The sequence below is a fragment of the Phacochoerus africanus genome, chromosome 15, assembly GCF_016906955.1.
Source record: "Phacochoerus africanus isolate WHEZ1 chromosome 15, ROS_Pafr_v1, whole genome shotgun sequence".
In the NCBI taxonomy this organism is placed as follows: Eukaryota; Metazoa; Chordata; class Mammalia; order Artiodactyla; family Suidae; genus Phacochoerus; species Phacochoerus africanus.
The window spans coordinates 97,004,836-97,023,805 of NC_062558.1; the positions used below are offsets into that span (position 1 = coordinate 97,004,836).

General features: G+C 32.2%; 1 protein-coding gene and 1 long non-coding RNA gene across 8 annotated transcripts in view; one reads left to right on the plus strand and one right to left on the minus strand.

The window, feature by feature from the left end:
- PCDH15 (protocadherin related 15) overlaps nt 1–18,970 on the plus strand; it is a 734,454-nt gene that overhangs the window by 701,866 nt on the left and 13,618 nt on the right. For 6 of the 7 annotated variants that reach the window (XM_047760762.1, XM_047760764.1, XM_047760769.1 and 3 more), the window contains 4 exons: nt 730–906; nt 6,949–7,167; nt 9,583–9,591; nt 10,739–10,891. In XM_047760762.1, coding sequence (XP_047616718.1) covers nt 730–906; nt 6,949–7,167; nt 9,583–9,591; nt 10,739–10,891 — 558 coding nt within the window. Of the gene's footprint in view, nt 1–729; nt 907–6,948; nt 7,168–9,582; nt 9,592–10,738; nt 10,892–13,070; nt 13,077–14,727; nt 16,472–18,970 lie in introns of those variants that run through there. The other variant, XM_047760768.1, reaches the window with a different exon arrangement.
- LOC125115965 (uncharacterized) overlaps nt 1–18,970 on the minus strand; it is a 118,258-nt gene that overhangs the window by 13,220 nt on the left and 86,068 nt on the right. The window lies entirely within an intron of this gene.

Consider the following 18,970-nt stretch of genomic DNA (forward strand, 5'->3'; position numbering starts at 1 on the left):
TTTGGCAATAATTTGCACTTTCAATTAAAATCAAGTTATCCAATTAGCAAAAAAATTGTACTTTACAGAAAATTACCTACAGGTTGACATTATTACTGTCTTTTCTATTGAATATTACCTATTCTATATTAAATGCTATAGCTTCTAGTTGTTTCAATTCACCTAAGTAGCTGCTGAGATTTTCATGCAATATTTTTATCTTAACCTGGTAAATTTGGCAGTGCAAAATATCCCTACATTCTCCCACTGCTATAATGCTCTGGGGGTCTTTATGCACTTAAGGAAACAGGTATCCTGCTCTTGCACTTTGGCATATAGCTGTGTGCCTGGTATCACAAAGTATGGTGGAAGTTGTAATTTAACATCAACCATATGAACTCAAGGGTTCTAATGACCCCACAGCTCCTATAAAGCATGGACAGCTCTATTTGTACAACATAGTTGGCATTTCTCATGAGCCATGTAAAGTCTCTAATGGCATCATAAATTTTTAAACTCTAGACTTAAGTAGGACATGGTTGATGACCTCTTTCAGCTTCCAGCATCATTGGGAGTTAAATGCTCTAAATATACAGAGAAAATTTTTCAAGGGTTCCTATTCCATAAACATTAGCGAAAACCAGGCCGTCATCATTTTTCATTTACTAAATGTCATTTCAAATTGAAGGTGATTTTTTTTCCCCAGTGAGCCCATCAGAATGTCATGTTTATGCTTTGATCTATTTACAGGATTTTGGATCGTTATGTTCAGGAGCAAATTCCTGGTGCCAAGGTTGTGGTGGAGTCCATCGGTGCTCGCCGGCATGGCGATGCTTTTTCTCTAGAAGATTACACTAAGTGTGACTTGACTGTCTATGCAATTGACCCCCAAACCAACAGAGCCGTTGACAGAAATGAGCTTTTTAAGTAAGTACTTTTATTGTGTGTAACAGTTCGTTGGTTAAAGTACCACCCATAGATATTCCTGATTTAAGGTTTCAGGTACATACAGTTTAAAACCCACAAAATTGTTGTTGAAAGTTAAAGAGTAAGCAAGCAAATAAACAAACAAAAACACTAAAAACAATCCCTAGGGTGCTCAGGCCTAGAATTTTGTGTAAGATGAAATGACTTCAGAGAATCTGTTCTTGAGATGTCAGAGGATCCATTATGCTTAAGAGCAAGGAACAGTTCATTAAGTTCACTTTGCCTCTGCTCCCACTTTTGCTCTAGGACCCCAGCTATTTGAAAGGAAAGCACAGATTCCTTCTTAAAGTGGCAGTTTGCCTGCAATGATGTCAGTAGGCTTGAATTTTTTTTTTCTTTTTTTTTAGGGCTGCACCTGAGGTATATGGAAGTTCCCAGGGGTCGGATCGGAGCTAAAGCTGCTGGCCTAAGCCATAGACACAGCAATGTGGGATCCAAGCCACATCTGCAACCTCCACCACTGTTCACAGCAGCAACACCAGATCCTTAACCCACTGAGCAAGGCCAGGGATAAAATACCCATCCTCATGGATACTAGTCAGATTTGTTTCCGCTGCACCACAACTGCAACTTTCTCAGTAGGTTTGAATTTTAAGAACAAGCCTAGTGTTCTTCAAGGTTTTATTGAATCAGCAAAAATTGATATCTGATGTTTTTCCTTGACTTTGGGATGGGAGAGCAGAGGGAATAATTACTTCCACCTAAGTTCATCCCCTATGTGACATTTCATCGTGGTATGAATTTGAATATTTGAATATTTGAGTTATAAATTCTAAAAATAAAGAAAATACAGAATCTTAAAATGCTGCTACATATTCTCTGGAAATTATTCTAGAACAGCTTTTTTTTTTTTTTTTAATGTTAGTTTCTCCTTTATTCTAGTGACACCTAGTGTACAAAATATTCTTGGCATGCAATTCTAATCTAAAGTAAAAGGTTTTTTTTAGTAAAAATACATATTGATATGTAGTCATATATGTTGTCTAAATATTTGGACTATGTGGTGTGTACCAAAATCTGTTATTTCAGAATTTAGTGTTTCTTGCCTATATGTGTAATAAACAGCATACAAATAAATATATGCATATACAAATTTACATATGTATCTATATGTGGGTGCATGTTTTCATTTAGTAAACATCTCTTTACCCATTTATTTATTGAAACTCATAGAATCTGAATTTAGTTTTACTTTATGTCTGATAAAATTTCACTACTCCTATTTCAGCAATGATGAAATAGTGACTTGCTATCACCTTGTTTTTTTTAAAAATCCATGGTTATTAAGTAGTAATAGCAAAATAATATAATCAGTTTATATGCAATAGATATTTAGGCCATAAGAAAGATAGTATACTAATCATTGTGAGGAAAACATGACTGAAGCAACGCTTCCTCTGAGGCTTTAGAATCACCATCCAAATGAAGTAGCAATTAGGTCTACAAAGTCAATGTTTGCTTACTTTATTAATCTAAAAAATAACTTAAAGTGTATATTAGAAGTAATTTATTTATTCTATTAACTGTCATTACTAACATTTATTTAAATCTGCATTCTATGTTTTTATATACTTTGGTTTTATTTTTAAATATGATGACAGATTGTTAGAAAGAAGCTTTTTTTCCTAAATATAAAAATATCTAAGTTCTATTCCCATTGTGGCTCAGGGGAAACCAACCTGACTAGAATGAGGATGTGGGTTTGATCCCTGGCCTTGCTCAGTGGATTAAAGATCAGCTTTGCTGCGGGCTATGGTGTAGCTTGCAGACATGGCTTGGATCTGGCATTGCTGTGGCTGTGGTACAGTAGGACAGCTATAGCTCTGATTCAAACCCTAGGCTGGGAAATTCCATATGCCATACCTGTGGCCCTAAAAAAATATAAATAAAATTAAATAAAAATAAAATAAAAATAAAAATATCTATTTTCCTTAGGCTAATAGCTTGGCTTTAAAGAACAAAATAATGATGACTATAATTTGAATTGTAGTTGTAAACATTTTAGAGATAAAAAGATTTGGGAACTGAAGCCAATTTGGTTTCAACTGATACTTTGAGGTACATGATCAACATTCTTCATTCTAAACAAGTTTTCCCAAACCTAGATTATATTGTGAAGAGTATAGATCTAAATTAAATTAAATAACTATTATAGCCAGGAAGGAAAGGAAAAAAATAGAATAACTATAAATCAAAATATTTTTATATTGAGAAGAGGATAAAATAGCTATGAAGTATTAAAATTTTGCTTTAGCAGTCTCAGCTTGAACTAATAGCTGAGAAACATGGGTCTAATTTAAACCTAAGAAGCATTCCTTGAAATATTTTATAATGAAATTATAGAGATATTTCATAATTCAAGACTGATAATGCACAGATATTATTATAAGATGTTATATCTATCCTGAAATTATGAAAGTTATTGAAAATTTATTTTTAACACTGAACAAATATACTAGAATACTGAGATTGTTACAAAATGCCCAGACTAAAGAATTCACTGTGAGTTTTAAAATTTGATTAACTATATCAAAAATTTCTAAGACTTTATACTTGCATAGAGAAGACTGGAATTTAATGACAATTACATATTTTGTTTCACAATATTAATAGTATTTTGATTTTCTTATGCTTAGTTGTCTGAATTGTATAATTTTCTGCAATAAGTTATATTATTTTTATCTTGCTTTTATTCTTCTTGTGGTTGAGCTTCTTTAATCTGTATTTTTTTGGGAGTTTTTGTTGTTTTCATTTCTGGAATATCTTAGACAATATACCTTAAAATATTTTTTATACCCTATTTTCTTTTTATTCCTTTTCTGGATCTTCAATTAAAATTTGTTTTTTTCTCTTTCTCTTTGTTTCTTTCCACTTTGTTCTTGTTCTTCTCCCTTCCCCCCATTTCTTGTCTCTTTGTATTTTAGTTTAGATAATTTTTGTTGCCCTGTTTTCAAGTTCACTGACTCATCTGTGTTAGCCTACTGATAAACTCTTTGAAGGAATTCTTTATTTTTACATATTTTTTAAAACCTTGCATTTCCATTTGGTTCTTATAGTTTCTACCACTTTACTGAATTTCTCGATTATTTCAAGCATGTTTTCCTCTTTACACTAGATCCTGTAAAGTACTAATCAGAGTTGTATCAAAGTCCCTATGTGAATAGTGCCAATGTCTGGGTTATCCCTGTTTTTGTTTCTATTGCTTTCTTTGTCATTCAGTAGACCCTGAATGCCTGTGACACAGAAGGGGTTTCTCTCCATTCTCTTAACTCTCTTGATGTGGTAAACTGTCCTTGCCTGTTGCTTGGTTCTTCTCTTAAGGTGGGGCTGGAGATGAGACAATGAGAAGTTCTGGGGAGGGGTATCTCTATTTTTCTCTTCTAGCCCATCTGTCAAGGACTTGGGGTCGAGCTTTCTCAGCTTTCCTTCTCTGTCTTCCCATGGCATCCATATTCTACTTTATGTTTGTGGAGGTTCTTTGGTGTAAGAGAGTTCCCTGCCCCCCCCAACCAGTCACAGATGTCTACTTTGTACTCCTGCAGGGTCCTAGCCCAAGAAGCCCTAGCCCTCTCCTCCTTCAACTGTAGTGGATTTTGCTCACAACTCTTCTGCTGAAGCAGTGGATCTTTAATTGAGCCCTAGGAGTGAATGTACTTCCCTATCTCTAAAGCTCTTGCTCTGTATGAGATACAGGTCCAGGGAATTTCAGTGCCCCAGCCTTAGCTGATCACTTCCTTTATCCCTGTACTATGAAAAGGATTTCTCTGGTCTCCAACCCCATCCTCAGTCTATCTTACAGAGGTCCGCAGAAGAATTTGCAATTAAGTAATGAGACTCAAGTCAATGAGGTTTTAAGGAAAAACATTATGACTCAGTTTTTGCCTGGGCAAGTTGTTTTGCATATATGCAGCAAAAAAGAAAGACATTCTAGATCAGTTATGGATTCAAAAGCAATCAGTTCTTCTAGTAAACAACTACTTATGATTACCTAGATTGAGAAATAAACCAAAGTAAATATCTGAAAAAGGAGTTATTATAATATCAAAGACTAGTATATCTTCCTTTAGGTGACTTGGGTATCAAATAGAATCCAAAAGAATTCTGATCTGTGGATCCATCTAATAGGGGTAGTTTTTCCCTGCAATTAATGATTTTCCTCTACTTCTGATCTTTCCCAGTTTCTAATGATATATTTCTTGTGACAGAACTCTTAATCTGTACTTCATTTGGAATTTCTTACTTTATACTATAAATAATTTAAACAAGATGTTTTACTATTCCTTTCTAATCTAGTACTTGGAACAATGGATAAGCCTTTATTATACTTCTTAATATATCTGAAAATAATCTAGGAAAATTGATATAAAAATTATGTTCATCTACAAAAGCACATTTGTAAAAGAAAAAACCAAAAAAGTATCCTAACTGCCTTATGTTATAGTATGAAAACTTGAATAAAAATACATAGCTTTAAAACTGAATAATCTGAGCCATTAGTTTCTTAAATTGGAATACTAATGATATCCAGTGAAATTCATATCTATTATCAGGCATCTCTTTATTTTTTCTATATGGAAACTATGAACAGTGCATTTAACTAGATTTAAAGTCAGCATAATCACTCAGAAAATCAGAATAAATAATGTCAAAAGGTATGAAATAGCCTGTAAAATATCCAAGTATGGCATTCTTTGGTTATCATTTAATGGTAAAATTTTGAGCCATTTTAGTTTTTTCTTTCATATTTCTTTGTGTGTTCCACATTTTCAGCACTAGCATGGTATTTTATGTTTATATATATTTCTAAAGTAATATTTTACCTCATATATGCCATGTAGTTACAAATATATAAAATATTTTATTAATAGCAAAAAAACAAAAAAGAATAGACAACTTGATTAGACTAAAATGTTAGCAGTAGTTTTCTTTGCATTGTAGGCTTTTGAATAATTTTGCCTACTGAACTATTTTGTGTTTTTCAATCTTTTATAGTAAGACATTTCACCTTTATAGACAAAAGTTTTAAAAAATTCCAAAAGGAAAAAACACCTAAGACATACTGTGGCTTTGTGGTATTAAGAACAAATGTTGTATCAATATACAGGATTTGAAAAGGATTATTTAAATGTTCCTGGGGAATTAAAAAAAAATGCCTGCTAATTACAGCCTAAAATATGCAATAAAATTGTTCAAATAAAATTAAAAAGTATCCTCAATTCTCCTCCCCAATACAATGCCCATAGTTGTAATTGCATTATTTAGAGAAAGGGTTTGCAAGAAGTACTAACTGAAGGTGACCACCAATTCTGGCCATCCTGACTATACTGATTTACTACCTGCATCATTTATTTATTTTTCTCTTTCTAGGAAGGAAAAAAAAAAACACAAAAAAAAAACCACCTTTTAATTTGTTCACTCTTTTCCCATAAAAAATGTTTTGGTTGAGATTTGAGAGTGTTGACATTTGAAGTGGTGTGATGAAACACAATATACACTTTGAAGGCTTGGGCTGGTATCTTAGACCTATTTCCACAACTGTGTAGCTTTGTGGTCTGCAGTAAATCAGTATTATGGTTCTATTTTATAGAATCATTCTGAGAACTGGAGGATAAAATGCAGGAATATATTTTTAAACTATGCCATATACTTTAGAATAGTATATTTTATTCCACCTGTATAACTTAATAATGTAAATAATTTCAACATAGTGATATAAAGCTCAATGACATTGATAGTTACTTTCCCCAAGTCTGTAAGCATGTTAAATAAGAGCCATTGTAATTAATATCTTGGATATGTGTATATAGAGGTGTTATTTATTGTTAGCTTTTGCTTTTTAGATATGCTTTTTTATTCATAAAAAGACTTCTGACTCAGCTTATGCTATAAAGAAAATATTGAAAGATATTATGAAAATATTTTATTTAAAAAAGACCTTTCTCTGTTAACATCATTGATTTTACTGTTTATCAAATAATAAAGATTTTTGGATGGCAAACTACTCGATATCAATAAAGACTTTCAGCCGTATTATGGAGAAGGAGGACGCATCTTGGAGATCCGGACTCCAGAGGCAGTGACCAGCATTAAAAAGCGAGGAGAAAGTCTAGGCTATACAGAAGGGGCCTTGCTGGCTCTGGCTTTTATCATCATCCTCTGCTGTATTCCAGCCATCTTGGTGGTTTTGGTCAGCTACAGACAGTAAGTATTCATACACGCTGAGCATGGATAGTTCCTCCCGAAGGCATTATCAAAAAACTGTCTCTGGAGAAATGGCTTAGTAGTTGTAAAATATGAATAGTGCAGCCATTCTAGGAGTGCTACATTTTTCTTCTACCAAATGACCTTCTTTAAGGGAAAACAATACAAACTTTCAATACATTTTTACAGATTGCTCAGAGTTCCTGTGCTCCTAATATATTCTTATCCTATAGGAATATTAGGTTACCTCCTTTAGCTTTGTTTATGCTCTCCACAGGTTGAGATCTCTGGGGGAAAAGGTACTAGGTATCCTGGGGCAAAGGCAGTGGAATGTTATATGCAGCTACCCCAGTTCCAAAGGAAGGTCTGTAGCCTGACTAAATTGCCATGATACATTTTTATTCATATTGTTAAACTTACCTCTGTGCAGATGATCAGTGTTTGCAAAATCATTTAACACTCATATTTTCCATATGGTTTCTTCTTTCTTTGGTAGCCTTGTTATGGCCTAGACTATAACATTTAACAGCCTGTTTTGGCTGTACAGTCTTTACGTTTTTCTGGTTCCTATATCCATTTAAAATATCTACATTTTTCTTCTTTAGACTCTTCAAAGTAGTCAAATAATTTTTAGCTAATTTAAACATCTATATTTAAAATAATAAGCAATGAGGTCTTACTGTATAGAACAAGGAACTATATCCATTCTCTTGAGTTAGAACATGATGGTAGATAATATGAGAAAAAGAATGTATGTATGTGTATATATGTGTGGGGGGGGGCTGGGTCACTTTGCTGTATAGCAGAAATTGGCACATCACTGTAAATCAACTATACTTTTAACAAAATAAAAATAAAACAAAACAAACAAAAAGCAAAAAGAAAATAAAATGGTCTAGCAAGCTAAGCTGTTCTTTACTTGATACTAGGCATGGGGAACCTTTTATAGAGGGCTTTATATTTTAAGTATATCCCTATTGACAATGATTCGTGAAAAAAATGTGGAATAGATTAAGATAACTCTGAGGGTTTCATTTCACAAAATGAAAATAAGTAACAGCTAGGAATCATAAATCATATTAATTACTTGATATAACAAATGGTAAGAAATAATGGTAGAACAGCTACTTATCCCTTAATATACCTACAAGGAAGGTGCTAAAATAGTCCTTATATGTTCTTAAACTATTATCTTTGTTCTCTAACACTGAGAATTTTCTTTTAAATTAAATAATTCCAGCCTGAAGTTTCCAAAGTATGCTCTGCATTAAGATTCCATAGGAAAATTTTTGTCACAAAAGGAATGTAAAGTCGCAAATATAACATTTAGTTCAATATACTGAAGTTAAATGTGTGCTTAATCAATTGATATGCCAATCTAAAGCCTATGAATAAACAACACTGGATAAATTTTTTTAGATTATTAAGCCATCAAGCAAATATTAATTGTCCTGGTAAATATAATCTGTATTACAATTATTCTTTTTCACTCAACTATTTCCAAAAGGAGCTTTATTATATGCTGCTAGCATTAAAAACAGTGAGAAAACTTATATTTGGTACACAATGCAGTAATTAAAACTGAAGCACCCTGGATATTATACTCAGTGGTCTGAATTTTAATTTAAAAAGTAAAATGTTTAATATTTAAACATTGTGAAGATGCATTATTTAATTATTTTTAGTTCAGTAATCAGCTTAACATTCTATGAAGTTTAGTTACTCCGTTTTATAGATTAACAGAAGTAAACAAAATGAATTTTCCACTGCTCTTGTTTCAAAGTAAAATTTTAATATTTAAAAACCTAACTTTTGTAACTTCATACCCTGCTTGTAAATAAACTGGAAAGACTGGTTATTCTTTCATATTAAGATGTGTCTTTGAAATTTGCTATGCATGGGAAACTAAGAGGCAAATGTAGGAAAAGTGTCATAAATCCATTACCCAGGAGTTGCACCTTCCAATTCTAGCTTCGGCTTCAAAGTGAGGCCAGGAGTATAATCAAGGCTTGCTACCTGTCTCCATTCTTTTAATATTCTTCAAGCACAGTAAACCAAGAAACCAATTATAAAGATCAGATCATCTGTAATATTCCATTTCTCTGTCAGGGTTGATATTCACATATGCATGTTTTAATCCAGTTTATCATATTCTATTTAGTTCATTTCTTTGTTTTCCTGAAATGAATGTTTTAACAGTTTGTAGGACTGTGACAGTAATAATAAAGTGTTCACCATTTTCACCTTCTGAATTGAAATACTTAATTTCCCTACTATGTTATTAAGTCTGTGTCATTATGAGTTTAACCAATAAATTATTTAAAATTTAGAATAAATCAGATGTTAAAATATTATGAATGCAATATTTCTCATGGAACTTTCTCTTTTTTTCTTACTCATTGCTTTCCTAAACAGGTTTAAAGTGTAAGTATAATTACTAATATTTTGCATATGATTTTATATAATATGAAAAGAAAAAGCCCAGATAATACTGACAAAGTAGTCAGCCTGTCCAGAACCAGGTATTAGTCTGTTTTGTATTTGCAGGGATTGTGCATTTTTTAGTTCAAATTCCTTTGTAATTTTGTGTAGATCTACTTGGGCTGGTTTTTGACAACCCAGCCCAAGGAGGAAAGGTAAAAGAGAGTTTGTCCTGATAGGTTCTACCCTTTGAAATCTTGGTTTTAAGGAAGGAATTATCAGTATCCAGGAAAGTCAAAAGGCACAGCTTAGCTCTAATGAGGAATCACAGCCATTCCTAGGAATCCAAGGGAAATAAAAGCTCACTAAACCCCCCTGAATATGAATACCTCCACAGCCTCTTTAAACTAATGTCAAAAATATTTTTAAAAAATAAATAAATATATATATATATATATATATATATATATATATATATATATATTTGTCTTTTTGTCTTATAGGGCCACATCTATGGCATATGGAGGTTCCGAGGCTAGGGGTCCAATCGGAACTGTAGCCGCCGGCCTACGCCACAGCCACAACAATGCTGGATCCAAGCCATGTCTGCGACCTACACTACACCTCAGGGCAATGCCAGATCCTAACCCACTGAGTGAGGCCATGGATCAAACCTGAGTCCTCTTGGATGTAGTCGGGTTTGCTAACCACTGAGCCACGAGGGGAACTGGTAAAATAATTTAAAATAAAGTAAATTATTTTACTTTATTTTAAAGATGGAAGACATAATAAAGGAAAATATGTATCTTCTGAATGAGATCCATTAAATAACTACCCATTATCAGTCACATTTGTATAAATATTTTGCTTTCACCCTTTAATAGTATCATTTAACTTAATTTGCAAATATTTCTATTGAATCCTACCCATTATTCGAGTAAATATTAAAAAAAAAAAAAAAGGAAGAGGTTACACTTAAAGGATGCTCTGTGGGATGCTTTTTTTAATTTTATCAGTTAATAGTAAAATATTTGTGTAAAAGAATTAAGTGGGTTCCTCTGATTACTGGACCTTATTATTAAAAGGTAGTATATTCATAATTATATGATTTCTAAAATGAGTTTTGAAAAACCTCCTTACTTTACCAAAGACGCCAAGCCGAGTGCACCAAGACAGCGCGCATCCAGTCCGCCCTACCTGCAGCTAAACCAGCAGCGCCTGCCCCGGCACCAGTGGCTATGCCTCCACCACCCCCTCCTCCTCCGGGTGCACATCTCTATGAAGAACTTGGGGATAGCACAATGTAAGTAGATCTTTTGGGACTTTTAGTGGGTTTTCCAGGACGCTATGTGGTGAGTATTTCATTTCAACTATTTTATTTGATGTGGAAATACAGTTTACAGCCTACTTTGATTGTTACATTTTTCTAAACAGAATATTGTTAAGATGAGAACCTAAGAAAAGTTCAATTGAAAAGTAACAATCAAAAGACAAACACAAGAACATTAAAAAAAAATTAGTGACAGGAAAAAAGTATTCAATTGGAGGAGACATTTGCAGATGAATAGCTTGAGTATTGTATTTTAATCACTAAACCTTCAGAATCAAGCAGACATTTTCCCCCAAATTAAAATTTGATTCTGAATTTCTCAAAAAAAAAATGAGGAAAATAAAGCACAATCATAAAGCAGTAATTCCTGATTTGGTATCAAAAGCCAACTCCTATTTGGTAATCAAAAACCAATTCTATCATCTAAAAAAAATAGACTTTTCTAGGATATTATTTTAAGATGTTATAACATAATTAAAATCTGAATGAAAATAAAGAATATTAAATATCCAACAAGAATATTAAATATCCAACCACTTAAGAATAGTCTTTTAATTATATTCCCCTCAAACAAGACTGCTGTGATAGCTTAATATTTCTCCTGTACTATTTGGAATCTTGAAGCAATACTAAATTATCATTTTTGAAAAAGACTTTTAAATTACTGTTAAAAGACTTCATAACTTTATAGTTTCTAAAATGATGCTACTCTCAAAACCTGATTCCTTTTGGAGATATTTAACATGCCTATATTTTAAAAATTCAAGAGTAACTCTATTAAGACATGACATGAAAAACAAGAATATTTTAAAATTTTGATTATGATTAAATTAAATCCATAAAAAATTTTATTAGTGAGAATTTGGTAGAACTGAGGGACTAAAACACATGCTGTGTGTTACATTTGTAGCATTTACTAGTAGGAATAAAGCAAGCCTCAAAAAATATGAAATATACTTTTTAGTGGGAAAACTATTTTTAAATATAAGTATGTATCAATGTTTGCTGTATTAATACTGGTATATAAGGTTATATTGAAAATAGTTTTTAAAATGTAAAACTGATTTTAATATATATTTTAATGCTAAAATTGAATTTAAAATAACTTAATGGTAGACATGCTACTTCTAGAGCAATGTATAATACAGGATTCATACTTTAAATATGTTTTTTTTTTCCATAAGTTTAAGGTGATAGTCTTTTTTTGAATTATTGGTGAATGTAGGAATTGAGCCAATAAGATTTGATTCTCTTTGATTGTTAACCACCTTTAGCAAAAAATGTTTGAAACTAAAAAAGAGGATGTGTCAAGTTGAGTGTGTTTTGAAATGAGTGAGGGATATATATATATTTATTTTTATTTAACAAAAGCAGGTATACTATAACACTATCTGGAACCAATATAGTTTGATGGTGATACTGTTCAAATAGCAACACTAGGGGACTATTTTATTTGAAAAATTGTGGTACATAGAAGAAGACTTTGCAATTCTAACATGTATTTGTTAAAGTATTTTAAGTTCTTCACATTTAATTATCTTTAATAAATGTTTAACTTCTGTATTCAAAAGCTTACCAGGATTCAAATCATAAATTACTAGAAAATAAGATAGCTCCAAAGAAATTATTATTAGATGTTTTTAGAAATCAAAGGTCACTTTTTTAAAAAATAGCTTCCTAAGTAATTAATAACAATGTAGATTCAGTGATTACTCCGTCAGTCATCATAGTACTTCTATCTTCCTTCCAAATGTTATTTATATCTTCTTTATAAATCAACATGGACTAATTTTTTCAGTTAGGACATAGAAACAATTTCTTAGAATCTCATTTATAATTTGTTTTAGAACTGAAGTTATTGATGTTTAATAGAGGTGAATTTAACCTATGTATAGAAGATAGATAGCTAGGTGTAATTTTATGCACTAAGAAAACCAAATAAATGCCATGTGACTTTATCTGAAGCATTATTAAAATTATTCATATGAATAAATGCAAATATAAAATACATGAATTTTCTTTTTTGAATATACATATGAAGTATTTAAAGCAAGTTCCTGTTAGTATTTTCATAGCCATCTCAAATTAACTATAGTTAAAACTTTTTTTTTTTCTATCACATGTTTTCTCTTTCTCACCTGTGGATACATAGGCATAAGTAAGTAAATAATATCATTCTAATACAAAGGCATTAGAAAAAAAGATGCAATAGAATAGATTAATTGCTGTTTTGCTCCATATACAGTAATCTTCATCTTTTACTGTATAATCATTTACTTCTAAAAAGAAAGTTGTATCTTCTACACCCTTTCGCTACCTGGAAATTGCATGAGTTTAAACAAGTGTTCCTACTGATAGTACCTGTGTCTACCACAAGGAGTTTCAAAATTCTCCTTGTTTTTAATTTGTTAAAAACATGTATGGATATCTTCAATCAAAAGTGATGTGGTGCATTGTATAGATAGTCCTTTCCAAGAAAAATAAAACCAAGAATATATCTACACAGAAACAGATGCTATATAATGTCAACCTTGATTTTTAAAAATGACTTTTCAAGGTTTTTAAAAGTAGTATCTGTTTGTTTAGTCCAAACTGTCTCCACTTTCTGAATTATTCAGGAGAGAATAATTCTCTACCTATGAGAATTCTCTTGCAGATTATATTTTTGCCAAATGACACAATAATAATTTTGGCTTTATATATTATTTTATTGCCTCACCTCTCATCCTTATTTTTCCATGTAGCTATTTAATTTTTATTCAAAATATGTCCCTTTTATTTTGTTTCTATATGTGGGTGAATATTAAATAATAACAAAAATAATTGTTACTCTGAGCTTGAGAGCAAAGTCTAATAAGTGACCATTTAAGACCACAACTCCCCCTGTCTTTCTGGTGGAAGGGTCCCAAAGCTTTCATTAGAGACACTTATTTGTGCTCTTGACTTATTCAATTGTATTTAAGACTTACAGCCACTATGACTCAGCATCCATATCTGAGGAAATATTTCAGTGATATCAAAACTGTTACATTAATATATCTTTTCATTAAAGTGAGTCTTGACTAAAATTTAATCCACACCATGTTCAAAAGAAACACCAATCGTCCCTCTTCTTATTTGTAATATTTATAGTGCTTTTAAATGATTAAGGATAAAATTGAAAAATGGAAGAAAACAATCTCTGTCATGATTCTTATATTCAGTTTCTCAATGGTAATTTTGAACTCTCTGAGAGACATTCTCTCATCTGTCCTTGGGGACTATAATTCTCTTAATCTGGATACTAGAAAATTACTTGCAAACTTTATCTCAGACAGGAGAGTACTTTTAGCTCCAGGCCAGAATTACTTAGATGAGAGATAACGGGCAGTACTAAATTAGACACAGCTAAGGATCCTTTCCTCAAAACAGTCAGCTCTGAGCACCCTCAACAGGCAAACGATATGAAATCACTAGCCAACATGCTAGTCTGCAATTTGGACAATTGTGATTTATTCACTAGAGCGTACTGTTAAGTGTGTCATGGAAACTTGGCTATATCAAACCAACTTAAAAAGTCAGTGTGAATATTGACACATTTTTTTAAAAAATGAGAATTTCTCATGCTACTAACAGCTCTCAAGCTTTTCCTGCTCTGCTTTTTTTTTTTAGAACAGAAACATGAAAGTAATGCCTTGCTCCAATATATTATTAGTGTTATTTGGCCTTTTATATTTTGAAGTAGTAATGAGAATCATAAAAACATCTTTCTCATGAAAGCTATGTCACAACCTGTTTCCTTACATTTCATTATCTTCTTTTCTTTCAAGTCTTTTCCTTCTCTACCATTTCCAACAAAGCAGGGAAAATAAATCAGTCTCAGAAGACAGGAAAGATCAACACTTTTCTTCCAATACTTTTGAGGCTCAGAAGCAGACTCATGTAGATGGATCTCTTGAGAACAGCTGGCCCAAGTCAGCAAGAGAATTCACACTGTTGTCTGATGAGGACTCCTTAAGCACCCATAATACCTTTTATAAGGAATATACAGATCAAAGACCAACAAATTCAGGCTTTTCACTAAGAACAGATTTTGTACAGTCATTTTTACCCAAAACACAAGCCAAAAATGAATTTCTGAGAGGCCCAAGAGAAAAGATTCAGAGGATGTGGAATCGGCCAATTTGCTTACCTAGGAGACCAATGTGGGAACTTCCCAATAGAACAGAAACTGTAGCTCTAAAGCAATGGCAAAGCACCAAGCAGAAAACTGAGAGTGAAGGCACTGAAACCAATCCAAACGAAAGAGGTGACAGTAGTCCCTTGGTAACAGTTGAAGATACAAATATAACAGAGAAAGAGCAAATAAGACAAAGTGAATCACTGATTGTACAAGGAACAGAACAGTCACAATCTCTGTCTTCAGACTCTTCGCTTTCTTCTCCTTGGTCTTACCCCTCATTCTCCACTTTGCCAACTGTTTCAAGAACTGTGGAACTCAAATCAGAACCTAATGTCATCGTTTCTCCTGCTGATTGTTCCTTGGAACTTTCTCCTTCAATGCCTTGCATTTCAAATTCTGTGCTCTTTAGGAGAGAGACACCCACTTATATGATGACTCTCAGAAACAAAAGGAACACTTCAGAAAATCTTCCTCATCCACTAAAAATCTCTCCTCCTCCTCCTCCCTCATCTCCTCCTCCTTCTCCTCCTCCTTTTCCTCCTTCTCCTCCTCCTCCTCCTCCTGTTATCCCTACTCCTTTTGCTCTTTCCTGTCTTCCTCCTTCTCCTCCTTCTAATCCTCCTCCTCTTCCTCCTCCTCCACTTCTTCCACTTTCTGTTCCCCCTCCTTCTCCCTCTATTTTTTCTCCTCCACCTATTTTACCTTCACTTCCCTCTCTTCCTCCACCATCTCCTCCTCTTTCTTCCCCACTGCCTCTTTCAACTTCAGCTCTGTCCACCATGTGTGTGTGTACACCAGCTACTAAACACACTGTCAGTGTGACACCAGCCAAGGAAATGAAATCCACTACAGTACAGCTATCCACATCAACAACAATGTGTACTGCAAACCTTCGAAGGGAACCAAAAGGCATCCTCAAGCATATAAAAAACTTAGCAAAACTTGAACAGTCAGTAGCTAACATGTACAGTCAAATAGAAAAAAATAATCCACCAGCACCCCTCTCAAAACTTCAAATGAGTTGCCCTTCAGAGACAGCAAATATGGAAAAGACATCTGAACAAAACCAGGAGAAGTTGCACAATATTGTTGAGGGAATTGAAAAACCATCTCCCAGTCAGTCTACTTCACTGTAATGTTGCTTTTCCTGTCTTAACTGGACAACTCTTTTGTTGACCATAACCTTCGAGTGGAGGCAAAACTGAACACTAAAGAAGATTCTATTCTTTTACTCTATACTCAATGCTATACTGGTTTTACTCATTTTTTTAATTTAAAAGTTTTAATCTCATCATTACTAACTCATAGGTTTACATTAATTTTCTTAACTACGAAGTAGCATTATTTGTCTACATTTATTTAAAAAGTAAGTAATTTCCATCTATTTTTCAATGGGAATATATGGGCATGAAAGTTAAGATATCCAGTTTAAACCAATGGCTTGTTTATCATGTTAAGAAAGTTGCATATTTACCTTTTGATCATAGTTTTGTATGAGTGCTCCAGGAAAACAGCAGACTGTGATAGATAAGCTAAAAAAATGATATCATATGTCCTGTTATTTCCTTGAAGCCAATGTATCTGGTAAGAAGAAATACTAACAAAGTAAAATGTATCTAGAAATGTAGGAGATGGCAGACATTATGGTATTCCAAAATAAATCTCAGGTGCTATAAGATATAGACATTTGTTTTCTTATAAGAACATTCTCTACTCTGGCTTGCTTTTATCTTACTAGTATGCTTATACATTTGATAAATCTTTTACTTTTTCAATTGCTGTCTTATTCTATTATTTCTCATTGTGCTTTCTTTTCCCTTCTTTATAATGGAAATAAATCTTGAGTTGTTGACTTTTATAAGGCATTTCCTTGTTCCCACAGATGTTTAAAGTGCTCTTTAGTTTTGCTTGTCCACATTATTATATCATCTCCTTTACTATAATTTTATCATAGGAACCTCCTTCAAAAATAGTATTTTTCTCCAAGTTAATAAAAAAATTATAATCAGTTTCATCAAGAAGAGAAATAAATGTCTACAAAGTTCTTTCTAGTATTTATTAGACTATTTCATTGTTGCTAATATGAATTTAGACTACTTCATTGTTGAAAGTTATATTTTCCAGTAAGTTTATCAATATTATCAGATGTGCTTGTCTATTAAAATTTAGAAAAGTGCATTATCAGCTTTATTCCTAGTTATTTTTAATTGCTATGGATAAATCATCCAACTTTAGCCTTAGTGTATAAATGAAATATAAAAAATTTAAATAGAAATCAAGAGGGAATATATCTGATGAATTATTGCCAGTTTTATGTAGGTCTTTTTTTTTTATCTTAGGCAAAAAGAATAAAAATCTATATTCTAGGCAGAAATTTCTGTAGTTGTAATTGTTCTTAAAGGCATCAGCTAAGTACCATCTTTGTATCTTAATGAAGGCTACACTTGACCATCAAGTAATTACTTTGTTTTTTTCCATCTCACACATGGAATAAATTTTATTTATAGGAAATCCCCACTTTGAATACAAATATAATTGTTTATTTTACTCTCCAGTTTTAATATTTTAGAAGATATAAGTCTGCACAGAGGAAAACAAAATTCCAAAATATAGGCAAAATCTTGATTGATAATGGCCACTGTAAGTATATTAATCTAGATTCAGAACCTACAATGCATCATTTCCATGGGTTATGTTTGGCTCTTAGAGTATGTGACATTTCTTCAAATTTGATCTGGCATCACTAACTAACAATAGCAAATAAAAAAAATCTGTGAAGTTAATTATTTTCATTAGCTCCTCTACTCCAGATTCTTTTCATCCAAATCAAGAGTAATTTCTTTCTTGGGGTTCTTGAACATGATTTTTTTCTCTCTTTCACTGAAAAACTTAAGTTGGAGTTTTTGTTGGCAGCTGGTCATATGCATGAGAACTTGTGCTATTTGGCGGACTCTGACAAGGTATTATTCAAATTGTGTAAGCCTTTAATATGTCTGGTGTTTTTTAAACTATTTTGTATCAACTTCCTGGAAATGTGAAAAAAATTATTGATAATTCCTTAGGATTCCTTGATAATGAAATATCTATAATTGCCAAAGAAATACAAGAAATCAAAATAACTTTATGCAGGTATGTATGGCCTTATTAAATTGTTACATTGTACTTTTTATAATATTTTTAAAATTTAAAAATTTATTAGTATTTTATACTTTTCAAATAAAACACTCATTCCTATAATCTAGTATTTTACTGACATTAAATTTGGAGATTCCCTTTGTCATAAAAATCAATTGAAACATCTTCTACATGAGACCTAAAAATATTCTTTGACCATACAAGCCAAAATATCATTCCTCTCCACAACCCCTAAGTCCTCACAGCCTGACAATCAACTTGTAAAAAAAAAATTCTAAAAACAAAACAAAACAAAACGCTTTTCCTTCTTCATTTATCATGTTCCAATTAGTGCACAAGAAGTTATTACACCTTATTAAAAGACATAAACAGGTCACCATACATTTTCCTTATTGTTAAAAGTAAACAGCAATGCATACAAATGGCTTAAAATGAATAATTAATACACATTGGCTATAAACTAAAGATGTATCAGTATTATATGACTGGTTTTATAAAGACCAATAGGAAGTCATGTTAGTTGAAAGCACACAGATAATTATACATATTGATTCTGTTGTTTACCTTTTCTGAGTCACTTTTTGCCTTTGAACTAACATATACTGTACAAATACCCAAATAAAAGGCAACAAAAAGGTTAATGGAAATAGTATACTAGAACATCTAATGACATTTTATTTCCTACATTGACATCTATTGATATTTTATTTCTTATATTTATTAAAAATCTTGTTAATGAAAATAGGCAATTTAAA